Raw genomic sequence first — 15,321 nt, 5'->3', positions numbered from 1 at the left:
TGATGAAGTTACTGCATCGACGTAAAGCTCGAAAAAAACTCGAATTTAACATGAAAACGCTGACCATAGAAATCAAAAGCTTTCCCACAATTTTTATAAATATTTTTATAAGCAACGATTCCGATTTTTTATGTATATAGCCAAGATTCCTATAGAAAGGAATCTTATTTTTAAAAGTAAAGGAGACAATGTATGATTACACGAATTATTTTAAAATTTTAAAAAGCTGCAACATGTAAAGCAAACCAAAATAATTAGTAGATTTTTAAGCCAGTTAAAACTAAAATTAATTAAAATCGTATATTAATTATAAACACGTTTTTAGTCCTAATCGCTAATATCTGTTCCAATTGTTCCTTATATTTTTAATTTTGCAGGAGTTTTAAAGGCCCCCGCACAATGAAAAATATATAAAGAAATAAGGAACAGATATAGCGATTTTAGGACTAAAGCCCCTTGCACAATAGGCGATAGCAATAGCGATAGCGATAGCGACAAAGTTGCCGACAAAGCTACAGTAGTGCGATTCTGTAACTTGTTATGAGGTATCGACTATCGTTGCGCAGATATTTTATATGGTAAAAAAGCTGCGCAATTGTCGTTATAGCTCATAACGACGGCATAACGAGTTACAGAATTGCACTACAGCTGTCGCTGTCGCTATCGCTATCGCCTATTGTGCAAGGGGCTTAAACATCAATGAAAAACACAAGCAACAGAAACAGGGAATAAAGCCCCTTGCACAATAGGCGATAGCGACTATAGCGACAGCGACAAAGTTGCCGACGCCGACAAAGGTATAGCTTTGTCGGCAACCTTGTCGCTGTCGCTATCGCTATCGCTATCGCCTATTGTGCAAGGGGCTTTACACAGCAGTAGATTTTTAACCTATCGGAAGCCGTGTATCAATGCTATACCAGCTTTATTCATGATTCTGCTCAGACATGATTCCTTAGGGCCTGAGCAGAATAGCTGACTTATAATTTTAAGACAGTGTTTTATGCTTTAAATCTTTGTTTTTAGCAACGCACAATACTGTCTTATGTCTCAAGTCTTACAATGTTGACACTTTGTACACTCGTTTAAGACTTGAGACACAAGACAGTATTGTGCGTTGCTAAAAACAAAGATTTAAAACATAAAACACTGTCTTGAAATTATAAGTCAGCTATTCTGCTCAGACACTTAGTTCTAATCGCTAATATATCTGTTCCTTGTTCCTTATATTTTTCATTGTGCAGAGGGCCTAAGAATCGTCGACTGCGTAGACTATAGTATACTATTCCTGACGTATAAAAACGGTAATTATCAACAGTAATTAGTCTTAATTGCTTGCGATAAGATACAAGCGACCCTCGCGACAATAAAGCCATACCCAGGGCACAGTATATATACTGTGCCCAGGGGCTCGATTCTTGAATTCATTCGCAAGATAGACGTGTACGCAAATTCCATTCTTACGAAAAATCTACAAGTTGATTGACTAAAACTTATGCGATATATACTACGTTTACGCGAGCGTTACTTCTGTAGTAACTTACGATATATTACTCGTTTACGCGGAGTAAATTATCGCAAGTTACTACAAAATCCCGTTTACGCGAAGGAAAATCCCGTTTACGCGAAGGAATTATCGTAAGTTACTACAAAAGTAACGCTCGCGTAAACGTAGTAATAGCCAATCAACTTGCAACTTTTCTGTACAAACAGAATTTGTGCATACGTTTCTTTTGTGAATAAATTCACGAATCGAGACGCAGAACGGATTGAAATAATACATACGTCCACGAACGCGCCCAGTGTGTCCATCCGCCAGCGACCATTCACGTGTCACACATCCAAGGCTTTGTCCAGTTGGTCCAGTTTAACAGTGCATCTCTGGCTGCCTTTGAGAACGTCTCACGCCAATCGACTCTCATGCGATTGGCGCCACGCGGCCATATAAATTCATTTGGACAAACCTTTACGCTGTCGGCTGTCGTATAGTCGTAATAGTCGTATTCGTTGTGTTTGGTCTGGAACCACCTGCGTCCTGTCAAAGTGCTGAGTATCGCCGGTCAAAACTTCGCGATGCGAAGTGAAGACCGCGATAGCGAAAAATGGGTTTCATCGAGGACACTATCGTGATTCTCGTAACACAGGTGGAAATTCGTTTCCACTACAAAAATCAGATTTATCGATACTTCCTGAACTGATTAAGGTTATAAAGAGAGTAGTGGTGTTTCATACATGTATTTCGGAATAATGTGAACAATTGTTTATTTCGTTATTAACGATGTTTTTAATGTAAAACGTAATATAACATTATATAAATCTCTCTCTTGGTTGTATTTCTGAAAAGGTTTCTTGCTATACTCTCAATCAGTATTGATTCTTTGCGGATTATTAATATCTATGGATTTTTCTGCATATAACACAATGTTACATATTTATAAACGACATATTTATTTTTCTGCATATGTAACGATATTACATATTTATGAAACTGTAACTGAATTGTGAAATGTATGTATTTTTCAGAATAGCACAATAAATTTCATATTGTAAAGCCTTGCCATTTATTTAGTAAAATGTCGAATCTATATGTATGTTTCAATATGTTATTTGTTTTTAAAAAGAGCTTACTTGATGTGGATAGACTCTTTTCTGTACGATAGTTTCTGTTTATTTATCTCCCATATATTTCAGGTAATTTTCTTCTTAGGAGGATGGGTGTTCTTTGTGAAGAAATTATTCAGGGATTACGAAGTCCATCATAGATTAGTGCAACTAATTTTCTCAACAACGTTTTCGTTATCGTGCACCATGTTTGAATTAATTATTTTTGAAATTGCTGGAGTGCTCGATTCAAGGTATCCTAAAAAATAAACTCACATTTTGTCACTTAAAAGATATGACATACTGTTTTCCTTAGTTCTAGATATTTCCATTGGAATGCTGGCCTTTACATGCTTCTATTTATGGTGATAGTTCTGATCCCATTTTATATAGCATATTTTATTATCAGCAATATCAGATTTGGTATGTATTCGTTATAAATATCTTTTGTAAATTTTATTTCTGCTGTTTATTTTTGTCAAACATTTGTGTCAAATCTAATCAGTTTTTTTTTTATCTGTACAGTAAGACTGAATCTAATACGGCCATTGACAGTTGTTATATATCTTTTCTATCTTTACCTGTTTTGGAAAGTGGGTGATCCTTTTCCAATACTGAGTCCCAAGAAAGGACTGTTGTCTATAGAGCAAGGTGTCAGTCGAATAGGTGTTATAGGTGTTACAGTAATGGCCCTTCTGTCAGGTTTTGGCGCTGTAAATTATCCGTACACTTCAATGGCTTATTTTATGCGTCCAGTCTCTTATGCGGATGTACAGTCCATAGAAAAACGATTATTGCAAACTATGGATATGATTATCGCGAAAAAGAAAAGAATTGCATTAGCTAGAAAAGGAGAAGCTGATGGACAAACCGAAACTCGATCTCGACTATGGGGGATGTTGGGTCCGTTAGGTGGTACAAAAGGAAACCAAGAAAGTATATATTTTCTTTAGTTTTACAACGAAGCTGTGAATACGAGCCATTCTAATGATACAGTATGTATCGCTTTATAGGTATCAAGCAATTACAAATTGAAGTTACTGCTTTAGAAGAGTTATCACGACAATTATTTTTGGAAGCTCATGACATACAAAATGCGAGAGAACGTCTGGAATGGGCTGCCACTTGGCAAGGAAAATATTTTAATTTCCTAGGTTATTTCTTCTCTTTATACTGTACTTGGAAGATATTCATTGTAAGTGTAATTAATTAAAAATTAAATTTTTTGTTTAATAATTCATAATTGTATTATATTTTTATAGTCTACAATCAACATAGTATTTGATCGAGTCGGCAAAAAAGATCCTGTAACCAGAGGAATCGAAATTGCGGTGCACTGGATTGGTTTCAATATCGATGTTACATTTTGGTCGCAACACATTTCTTTTTACCTCGTCGGCTGCATTGTTGTAACGTCCATACGTGGATTATTGTTGACTCTGACAAAGGTATGTAAAATACATATAGTAATTATATAGCACCTTGCATAGCAATTCTACATATTTTTTAATTTCTATAAAATGACCTATATATGTACTGTCGATCTTGTACAATAAACATTCCTAACATTATGAGTAAAGCAAGATACATACATATGTAGTAAAGGACATAAATATTAATGTTTTATTACTTTATCATCAGTTTTAATAACAATACTCACTACTGACTTCTGTTTCAGTTCTTCTATGCTATATCGAGCAGCAAGTCGTCAAATATTATTGTACTTATACTTGCGCAAATAATGGTAAGTATATATAATATAAAACATACATAATTCTTATTGAGTTTATTCACATTCTAAATTCTGCGTTGCTCTCATTTTCAGGGAATGTATTTTGTATCTTCTGTACTCCTTATGCGGATGAATATGCCGGCAGAATACCGCATTATAATAACGCAAGTATTAGGAGAATTGCAGTTCAATTTTTATCATAGATGGTTCGATGTTATTTTCTTGGTATCAGCGTTATCATCAATAGTGTTTTTATATCTAGCTCATAAGCACGCACCAACGGAACGCATATAACGAAATAAAGGTACTTTTTGAGATAAATCTTATCGGCCTTATTTTACCAAGTAGTTTATTTAAAACCTACATTTGATATTTCGGTAGATAAGTTATTAAAATATGTTTAATGCTGGAAGAGAATAATAAAATTTTAAATATATGTTTCATGGCGCTGGTAACATTTTTAAGTTAAATAAATACTCTTGACATATAATAACATTTTGTTGTAATGTACCACAATAGTCTGAAATATTAATTTATTTTCAATTTTTTTAATTAAATCATGAAGTAAAGAACTATAAATTACAGAGGATTTGTATCTATAGCTTTCAAAGTATTATGCACTGACTGATTAATCTGAAAAAAAAAAAGCAATTTTACTTTATACAGTTAACTAAATTGTATTTGTATTTATATTTGTTCTAAAAAACAACCATCACAGATAACTGAATAGTAATAGAAAATTGGCATTATAGTATGGATACTGAGTTGATTATGAGTAAAATCATAATTCTAATGTAATAATTCAATGGTCCATTCCTCGCCCATATTTACAGCTGGTTTACGTATCGTTAATACGTTGTTATGTGGATTATATGTAGTTTCCAATGTTGCTTTTCCCACACCTGTAAGAAATATATATTATTAATATCGATTTTTTGCAAGACTGATTTATCACACTTGAATCTGACTACTCACTGTGAGACTCCAATTGAGCAGATTTCATTCCTTGTGGTGGATTGGCTATATCTATTCTTTCTAACCAGCTTTGTGTCTGATACGAAGCTAGTTTATCTATTAGAGTTGAAGTTATCTTATTACCGTCCAACGTTAGTCTTAAATACAAATATTTTCCATGGCGATATTCAAAACTGACTTCATCGTCGATATATAGATTGCCGCTAGCCTTGCCATTATTATCAGCAATTACTATCAGCGTGTAAGGATCATTCCTCATAGCAACTGTACTACGTCGTATTCTCATTTTTCGTGGGACGATAGAACCACTTCTTTGGAATACAGGGATCTTGTGAATTGTTACTGGTAATTTAACGTATCCTCCTTTTTGGTAGGCTTGCATTGTATCAATATCGTACCAGGTTATTTTGCCCTCTCCTGGGAAATAAACTGCTACCTCGGTAGCACTGGACTGCAATACCGGACGTACGAGTATTGAATCGCCAAGTAGCAAATGATCGTCGATAGTAAATGTTCCCGATTCAGTTGGATAGTGTGCCCATAAAGGACGTATAACGGGATAACCGTTTACTTCGTGTTCTCTAAAGAGCGTGTACCACAATGGCAGATAGGAGTATCGCATTCTGAGTGCTTCACGAACTATTTGAGTAACTTCCTCATTGAATGTCCATGGCTCGCGCCTTCTTGTCTCGATGTGAGAATGCTGACGGAAGAAAGGCAGCCATGTTGCGGCTTGGTACCATCTAATGAACAATTCTGAATCTGGATTCTTGAAAAAACCTCCAACATCGGCACCACAAAATGATATTCCGGATATAGCCACTGAAAGACACATAGGATAGCTTACACGAAGGTGATTCCAGTCAGCTGTATTATCGCCAGTCCACATTGCCGCGTAACGTTGTGATCCAGCGAAGAAGGATCTCGTTAAAACAAAAGGTCTTAGGGAACCACCTGACCGACGGAATAGAGCTTCGTATGTCGAACGGATATACATATGTCCATTAATATTGTGAACGTCTCTGTGTTCCCAACCTCCATAATGGACAAGATCCTTTGGTGCCGTTATTTCAGGGCCATTAAACACACTTGGTTCGTTCATGTCATTCCAAATGTAAACGTCATTAGTGGTACCATAGAATTTATCTAAACTGTATAATCCAGTATAATATTCGATGACTTTTGGATCGAAAAAGTCTAGATACGACGAGGCTCCCGGCCAGCACCAACCCTCGTAATCTTTTCCATCCCTGTTTTTGATGTAATAACCCAAGCTGGTAGCATCGTTATGCAAGAAATAATTGTTGTCACGTTTAATATGAGGATCTATGATAACTACCAATTTTCTGCCTTTGGCAGTGAGATTGTGTATCATTTCAAGAGGATTTGGGAATTTACGTGAATCCCATGTAAAATATTTCTTGCTGTCAGTATATTCAATGTCAAGCCACATGACTTCTAGTGGGATATCGTGTGTGTCAAAACTTTCGGCGATCGTTGCGACATCGTCCTGATCATTATAATTCCAACGAGATTGATGGTATCCGAGTGCAAACATCTAAAAGACACATATTTTAAGAAAATATTTCATAAAAAATTAATTTTAATTTTTAATTTTCTACAATATGCATTCAACATACTTGTGGCAAAGGAGCTGTACCAGTCAAAACAGTGAATTGTTTGAAAACATCAAGTGGTTTCGGACCCAGCATGAAGAATACGTCAATCACTCCAGATTCTGACATGAAATGAGCATCCACCTGAGATTTCTTAGTTGATCCAGATACGAAATTAACAATGCTTTCCACAACATTATTGTCTGCACTTGATAGAATGTCGACCCACGTTTCGGCTGTATTGTGCAAGAAAACAGCTGATGATCTCTCCTTTCTAGAATATACAAAAACAAATTTTGCATAAACATCCTCACGAATCCTAGAGCTGTTCAACTTATTAAAATGTTCTTACCCATGAGCGTAAAGAACGGGGATGGCACCGTACAAAGCCATGCGTTCATTTGTTTCATATTCAAATACGTCTAGATTGTATAGTCTATATGGATCAGTCGATTTAGTTGATTGTAATGCTAGCGAATCAGCATGTTCTGGAATACCATAGGCATGTTCTGATCCGGGAAAACTAAAATCCATGGCAACAGCTTCCGGCCCATATGGTTTTGCATCGTGGTGCTCCTTGAAGTTCTCTTCCCAAGCACCAGGATCATTGTCAGCACCATCACCAGGATACGTATTATTATTATTATTATTATTATTTGTTTCAGCATTTTCACCTTCTGGTCTATATAACACACAAGTAATAATATTATATTACAGACACCTTAATGCAATAATTTTATCTTCTAGCAATACTCACTTTACTGGTTTTGTACGCAAATGCTCAAATCTCATGAGACCACGGGCATTTGCCGATATCGTTAAAACACCTTGGGAATACAGTTCTACTCTAAATGGATTAATATATAAAACGGCTTTGTTATCGCCCTTGGTCACGGTTATAGTTTCAGCGGTGCTTTCCACAACATCCATCTCTACCGTTTGCGGCTGATCGTGAAGGGCATGTTCATTTTCATATCTGGGATGCAGTGGATTCTTTTCATTGATGTGCAACCGAAACGTGCTTTCTTTTAACGTGATAAGTTGCACCACATAGGTAACACCCGTATCCTTGTTAAATAAGTCTACCATGATCATCGATTCATTCTGTACAAGTTTATCCGGCAAAAGCTGATATGGCGTTTTTCCAGCCTCCATTCCTCTGCACCGTCTACAAAGAAAATAAAGATTACGTCAACCTCTCAAATGACGTATTTTGAAGTATTTTGCAGTAACAACTAATCCTTACCGGCAGAAACTGCTCTGGTCACATCTTTTGAAGTTGTCTCTGTTGACCGCATCGGTAATGAATGGAGAACACAGTAGTATTAAAAATAGAGCCAACCTGAAACGTTTACAAGACCAAGACGAGAATCAAAATCTGAACACTTGCCGCGAACACAACGGGCTACGTTCTACGTTATTCACAGATTAAAGGGAAATATTGATAAGTCATGCTTATCGGCGTGCATTACATCGTGCTCATTCACGTCCCAGCTGGGTAACGACCTCGGGAGGAAATCCTGCCGGAAAACGCGGCCGCGCAGTGATCTGTACGGCGACGATTCGTTTATAAAACTGTACAATTTCACTGTAGCGTATGGCGGTCGGTGTCGCAGCCGCCCGGCGACAGATTAGATTAGATTGGCGGCCGGCGGCGCGAGGAGTTAATTGAAAAAAAAGTATTTATATCGGAAATAAGATTGCGCGGAGGGGGACACGTCAACGGCGTATCAATGATCTGCGTGAAATCTACGTCGCGATTTTACATCGGAGAAAAATCGTGATACGTGACCGCCGCGACCGCCGAGAATGTCGCGGAACGAGCGAGTCACGTACGCCCGCGACAAATCCGTATCCTCGCCGCGTTCGAAGGTTAAAAAGCCGAAAATAAACTTACCGAACGCATGAAGCCATGTTGAGGAAGTAACCACTAACCACTGCCGTATCGCCCTCGCATTAATTCGCGCGACATCGTACGCGATTGATTTTACAGATGGCGCGACGAGGTATTTTTATGACTTTATTTTTACTTACAATTAGAGGAAACTCTATTTTTACTGATTAAGTTTCGCGTTAATTACTGTTAAAAAAAGAAAAGAGCTTATAAGGCTATAGGCATTAGTAGTAGTAAACGATAATTCCTTCGCGTAAACGGGATTTTGTAGTAACTTACGATAATTTACTCCGCGTAAACGAGTGAATTATCGTAAGTTACTTCTGTAGTAGGAATGGACAATTTTACTCGTGAGAAACGTTTCTAGAAATCGGTTATAAAACGTTTCGGAAAAACGCTTATAAAACATTTCTGAAACGTGTATGTGCTACCTGGGAGTGGCCTATAAGTTTTACACCGACCTCTTGATACGCGTATCAAATAGTATCAGTACAAAATTACCTTTTTCAAAAAAGGTAAAAAAGTCGCCAAATACACGCAATGTATTTTGTAAATTCAAAAATCCAACCTAAGTAGTAGTAGCTTTAATTTCTTCTTAACAAAATTATTATATCACAAAATTATGTTACCTAACTCAACCCAAGTGACATATATTTCAAAAAAAGATGTGAAATCTTTAAATTGCGCCAATTGCAAAAGAATATATATATTGCTTCGAAAAATAATTGTTGTGCAACTACCCAGATAACAATGCCTGATGATCAGATTTCATCACGTCATGATCTTCTGATATTGATCGAAATGTGATGTATGTCTTGTGATCATATTGTGATGATACACATCATGAGTACAAGTTAACATGTATATGAGGAAATATATGAGCTCAGATATTTACGTTACTTAGCCAACTCATGATAATCACATGCTGACCCTGGTGGAAATAATTTTACAACAATTACCGCGAGCGCTAGTACCACACGCTGCCGCGACGCGGCTATACCACGCGTCACTTTCTCGTAATCAAAAACCATCACGCGCTAGTATAAGAGGCGAGCTTGTGAGAAGCCTAATTATACAATGTTCTTTGCTGCAGATCAGCTTAAGTGATACCTCTGGTATCACATAGTGCAGAGGTCTGCGAAGCAATTTTTGATAAATTGTTGGATACGTCTTACTTATTTATTTACATGTTTTTAAATAATTTTATTAAGTATGAAATATTTAAAATTGTTGTCATTTCTTGAGCTTTATATGCACACAATATGCAGTATTTCATTGAACATTTATGTGTTCATTATGTCACTATTTTGTAAACTTTTATAAATTTCATAACATGTCTGCATTCTGAGCAACATATGAGCCCGCATCTGTGTCTATTCTTGCCATCATGTTTTTAATAAACGTGAGTACAATATGTACTCAGAACGAACACATTTTGCTATCTGGGTACTTTTAAAAAATAAAATTCAAGTGATACATAAATCTTTGTTTTCCCATTCAAGGGTCTTCCTTTCAACCCTTCTTCTTCTTCTTCTTTTATGGCCTTCGAGATCCCTTTCAACCCAAGTGGTAATGGGGACGGCGACATGACAAGCTCAGCGCAGAGAACAGCACCGAAATTGGGGACATGTCATAATGTTATTTACGTTTAATGAGTTCAGAGGTTTGGAGAATAGTGATTGTGCAGATTGATACAAAAATTAAGAATGGATTTTTCTAATATTCACACAGCTTTTCTCGTTAATATGCTCGGTGACAGTTCGGTGTTCGGTGTGTCCCCAATTTCTCTAGCGCCCCTAGCGGCTAAGAGTGGCACGCGCCGTCCCCATAGCTTCTTAATTCTTTTTTTTTTTTTTTTTTACGTGGAGAAATCTACTACCGGCCATTCGACCGATAGCCCCCTCTTGTGGGAGGAAGACCCCATCGCCTCCGTGAAAGGTGAAGGTGGGTGAAGGGAGTGCCGGATTTTTACCGGCTAAAACTCCACGATGGTCCTCACGGTGCCTTGACTGGGGGAGCCCCGGGAAACGTTATGATTCTTCCGAAGCTCCTCCGGCACGCGCCAGTCGGGCGCCTTCTCAGGAGATTATTCTCCCAGCCCATTGTCCAGGCTTTCTCATGTGCGGCGGATTGGAGGGACCACGACTCCAATCCGCCGAGCTTCTTAATTCTCCTTAACAAAATTATAATATTACAAAGAATCATTTTAATCACAAAGAATTTAAGAGGTAACTACAAAATAAAAATATTTAATTAAAATAAAATAAATAAATTTTTCTTGTAAAAAAACTTGGCGCTGCTTTTTTACTCCCGTCACATTCTTCCCTAAATTATGTTTATTGTTTTTTTATTTAATCAAAAATTTCAGTACTTTATTAAATTTCGAGGTCTAGCAGCGCCAAGTTTTTTTACAAGAAAAATTTATTTATTTTATTTTAATTAAATATTTTTATTTTGTACTGTTACCTCTTTAAATATTTGTGATTAAAATGATTCTTTATTCCGCTCTCTCCAACTATCGCAGATACCACGTTACAAGATTTAGAAAAGAAGGCGTTAGGGATTCTTAAGGTATCTCTCCCTTTTTATTGTAGATATGTGGACGATGTTGCGATGGCGGCACCATCCAACATGCTCGACTATGTTTTACAAACGTTCAACTCCTTCCACTACAATTCCAGACTAAAATTTATTCTGGAGGAAGGAGTTGACAACACGATTAAATTTTCTTGACGTTACACTCATTTTACAGAGTAACTACATAATTTTTGACTAGTTTCATAAACCTAATACATTTTCGGGGAGATACCTTAATTACGAGTCTCGACACCCCCTTTGTCAAGAAAGAGGCACAGTCATTTCACTCATAGATAGAGTCTTCCGTTTCAGTCCGTTTGTCTCATCCAAGCTTCTATCAAAAAAACCTCGAGTTCGCGATTAATTGTTTGTTAACTAACGGATATCCACTACATTTCATTTTCAACATACTAAAAGAACGCATCAAAAGTTTAATCTCGTTACAGAACAAACATACAAACATTGACATAACAACCAACGACAGTGAACCCTTATGAAAAAGTAGTACTGGTTTTAATACTGGAAAAAGTATTGGTGAAAGTACTGGAGACATAAGTACTCAAAGTACTACTAAATTCGATCATACTGACTTCGTCAGTACTCCTTCCCAGTACTCATCCAATACTCATTCAGTACTCCCTTCAGTACTTTCTCTAGTGTGTGTGTACTCCCTCCAGTACTCCCTCCAGTACTTTCTCCAGTACTCCCTCCAATACTTTCTCCAGTACTTTCTCCAGTACTCCCTCCAATACTTTCTCCAGTACTCCCCCCAGTACTCCCCCCAGTACTCCCATCAGTACTCCCACCAGTACTCCCTCCAGTACTCCCTCCAGTACTCCCTCCAGTACTCCCTCCAGTACTCTTTTAGTACTTATCGAATACGTGGGATACTAACGTGTGGTACAGGCGCAGTACTTGCACAGTACTATCCAAGTAGAACAAAAAGTCAAGATAATATCAAAATAACGTCATATTGATAGTTTAGTGTGTTAATTTAGTATTTTATTAATTTAGTATTTCCAAGATACATTACGAAAAAGTAGTACTAGCAATCAGTACTCAGTACTGAGTGATCAGTACCCGTAGTATTGACAGTACCCAATCAGCAAAGAAATGTTTTTAAAAATATTTTTAAAAACATTTGGAAAACATTTTTTGAAAACATTTTTAAAAATGTTAAAAATAATGGGTTAACAGACCTTTTTTTTATTGAAAAAACATTTATTTTAACATTTAAAAAAACATTTTTTTAATGTTTGAAAACGTTTATTTTAACGTTTAAGAAAAATGTTCTTTTAATGTTTAAAAAATGTTTATTTTAACGTTTAAAAAGACATTTTTTTAGTGTTTAAAAACGTTTATTTTAACGTTTAAGAAAGTGTTTTTTTAATGTTAAAAAAACGTTTATTTTAACGTTTAAAAAGACATTCTTTAATGTTTGAAAATGTTTATTTTAACGTTTGAGAAAATGTTTTTTTTATGTTACAAAAACATCTATTTTAACGTGTTCTAAAATGTTTTTTTAACGTTTGAAAAACGTTAATTTAAGATTTGAATAAATATTTCTTTCACATTTAAAAAGTTTTTTTTTAATATTTAAAAAACATCTTAAAAATTGTTTTTTAATATATTTATATTATTAGTTGTATAAAAATTTTAGTATTCGTATTAAAAGAACATTTTTCAAACGTAAGATGTTTTTCAAACATTTAAACAACCTTTCAAATGTGAAACAATTATTTTTCAAATCTAAAATAAACGTTTTATAAAGGTTAAGAAACATTTTTTATTTATAAACTTAATTGTGTGCTCATTGATAGGCTTTAAAACAACAAAGTACTTTATTAAAATTGAAAAAATAAATGTTAAAATTTTATTTTTCTCATTATTTTATTTGAATATATTTCTATACAAATATCTATATATTATTTATATATAGATATTTATATATATATATTTTTTTTTCTTTTATATGTAATATATTTATCTTTATATATTTGTCACGCGTCTCACCTTTTACTCTCCGAAATCCCATGTAGATAAACCCGAAAATGTTAACCTTACGTAAATGAACAAGAGCTGGACAGTATATCCCATGTAAAATATCTTTATGGGAGATTTTTTTCCTCATTGTTCTTTTGGTTCTCATTGTTCTCATCACTATTCTCGCAGTTTTCAGAGTTATCATCGTTGTCATCTGAATGAGCCTCGTTATTGTTGCCGGTGTGTCTGTTAATGTTAAATATATCTCTATAATTATCGTTATTCTCGAAATCAAAGTGTTCAGAGTACTCAAAATGATCAGAATTATTAGAAAATTCAGAATGGTAAGGAAGTTCAGAATGATGAAAAAGTTAAGAATAATGAGAAAGTTCAGATTCTTTTTGATTATGAAGAGAATCTGGTATTACGGAACTTTGGCTTTTAACGGAAGCATGTGCTTGCTGAATATGCGATTGATCGAATTCAATTAAAGAATCTGTTGAATTGAGTTCTTCTACAACTTCAACATTCACTTTCTGCCTTTTAACTTTCTTGGAAAGCTTATGAAACGGTGTTTTTTGGCATGTTCTAAAATAAACTGCAAATAAATTTAAATGTTAAATTTATTTGCAGTAAAATATAACTAAATTAAAAAAACTAACAGCACAAAATAAACTATAGGAAGGAAGGCTGGCTGATTTTCGAGTTATAAAAAGGTCATTAACTTAAATTTAAAAACAAAATCTCGTTTAATTAAACAAATTTTAAATACAATTAACGTTTTACGTTTCGACTTTATATACTTATTGTTAGTCTTCTTCAGAAACCTGATACATAAGAAATAATACATAAAAAATAATTAAAAAATAAAAGAAATAAAATTGCTACAGATAAAAAGGATAGAGAACAAAGCCGCATACTTTGGACTGACTTGCCAGAAATGTAGCTAAGATCTACACTATGACATAGTATAGACCTTAGCCACAATTAATGTATATACGAGTTGTCAAAAATAGAATGAAATAAGTCAAGTAATAAAATTGTATCTATTATCTATACTGTTGTTATTATTATCAAACGATATTATTTATTATTTGACAGTGTAAAATTGTAATGCATATATTAAAATTACATTAGGGCTAGAATATAAACCAGAGCCACAAGAATGAGAGCAATTCCAAGATCTCAAGACGAGAATTAACCAGATCTTACAGGACGGAATTAAGGAGTCTGGATTACTGATTGAAATCAAAGTAAGAAAAGAAAAGAAAAGAGAGGGGGGGGCCTCTGCATTTGTTTACGAGATCAATTCTAGGGCTAGAATATAAACCAGAGCCACAAGAATGAGAGCAATTTCAAGATCTCAAGACGAGAATTAATTTTGCAGAGCCCCTTGTACTACTACGATCAATGTCGATCTTCCAATATGGCGTCCCAAATGAGAATATCGGAAGGGCCCTGCTCGCTGGACCGGACTCCTCGCCTCAATCCTCCCTCTCGGACGCGAGCTGCCGCAGCTCTCCTTTTCCTGGCGGTGAGCTCTCCTTGGGAAGTCGAATCTCGCTCGGTTGGTCTCCAGAATACGTGCCGCTTAGCTCAATCAGTTACGAAAGAAGGAAAACGTACTCGTCTCGTCCGAAGAAACGCAGCAAGAGCGGCCATGACACTGAACGAGAGCGAGGAAGGAGGTGGGGGCGCTTTGAAAGTGGCGACTCACGCGTCGCGCCATCTGAATGAAACGATCGGGCGTTTGCAAAACGCGAAGGAATTCGAGCGCAATATCTGAACACACACATACATATATAATATATGTATCAGCTTTATATACATAGATACGTGACGCGGAAATTTGCCACGAAACGGCATTTATAGAGCAAAACGACAACAGAAAAATAATAAAACATCTCTTATAATGAAATAATTAATATAAAATAATATTTGAAGTA

General features: G+C 35.6%; 2 protein-coding genes across 4 annotated transcripts; one reads left to right on the top strand and one right to left on the bottom strand.

Moving 5' to 3' along the window:
• Nucleotides 1-1,937: 1,937 nt before the first annotated feature.
• On the top strand, nucleotides 1,938-4,651 carry Gphr (golgi pH regulator). 2 transcript variants are annotated; one of them, XM_071723694.1, is made up of 8 exons: nucleotides 1,938-2,141; nucleotides 2,689-2,852; nucleotides 2,915-3,021; nucleotides 3,124-3,534; nucleotides 3,612-3,793; nucleotides 3,861-4,046; nucleotides 4,277-4,342; nucleotides 4,424-4,651. In XM_071723694.1, the coding sequence occupies exons 1-8, from the start codon at nucleotides 2,100-2,102 to the stop codon at nucleotides 4,622-4,624; spliced, it is 1,359 nt and encodes a 452-aa protein (XP_071579795.1). In that variant the 5' UTR covers nucleotides 1,938-2,099; the 3' UTR covers nucleotides 4,625-4,651. The 2 variants fall into 2 exon arrangements, with proteins under 2 accessions (XP_071579795.1, XP_071579796.1); XM_071723695.1 differs by having other exon boundaries at nucleotides 1,947-2,200.
• Nucleotides 4,652-4,661: 10 nt separating this feature from the next.
• Gcs2alpha (glucosidase 2 subunit alpha) lies at nucleotides 4,662-8,894 on the bottom strand. 2 transcript variants are annotated; one of them, XM_071723687.1, is made up of 7 exons: nucleotides 8,819-8,894; nucleotides 8,168-8,263; nucleotides 7,679-8,089; nucleotides 7,274-7,603; nucleotides 6,946-7,195; nucleotides 5,306-6,863; nucleotides 4,662-5,232 (listed from the first exon to the last, which is right to left on the bottom strand). In XM_071723687.1, the coding sequence occupies exons 1-7, from the start codon at nucleotides 8,833-8,835 to the stop codon at nucleotides 5,120-5,122; spliced, it is 2,775 nt and encodes a 924-aa protein (XP_071579788.1). In that variant the 5' UTR covers nucleotides 8,836-8,894; the 3' UTR covers nucleotides 4,662-5,119. The 2 variants fall into 2 exon arrangements, with proteins under 2 accessions (XP_071579788.1, XP_071579789.1); XM_071723688.1 differs by lacking the exon at nucleotides 8,819-8,894 and adding an exon at nucleotides 8,394-8,777.
• Nucleotides 8,895-15,321: the final 6,427 nt, after the last annotated feature.

Source organism: Temnothorax nylanderi, unplaced genomic scaffold, assembly GCF_030848795.1.
Source record: "Temnothorax nylanderi isolate EJ_2023f unplaced genomic scaffold, tnyl_v1.0 TNYL_tig0637_pilon, whole genome shotgun sequence".
NCBI lineage: Eukaryota > Metazoa > Arthropoda > Insecta > Hymenoptera > Formicidae > Temnothorax > Temnothorax nylanderi.
This window is presented reverse-complemented; position numbering and strand designations above follow the sequence as displayed.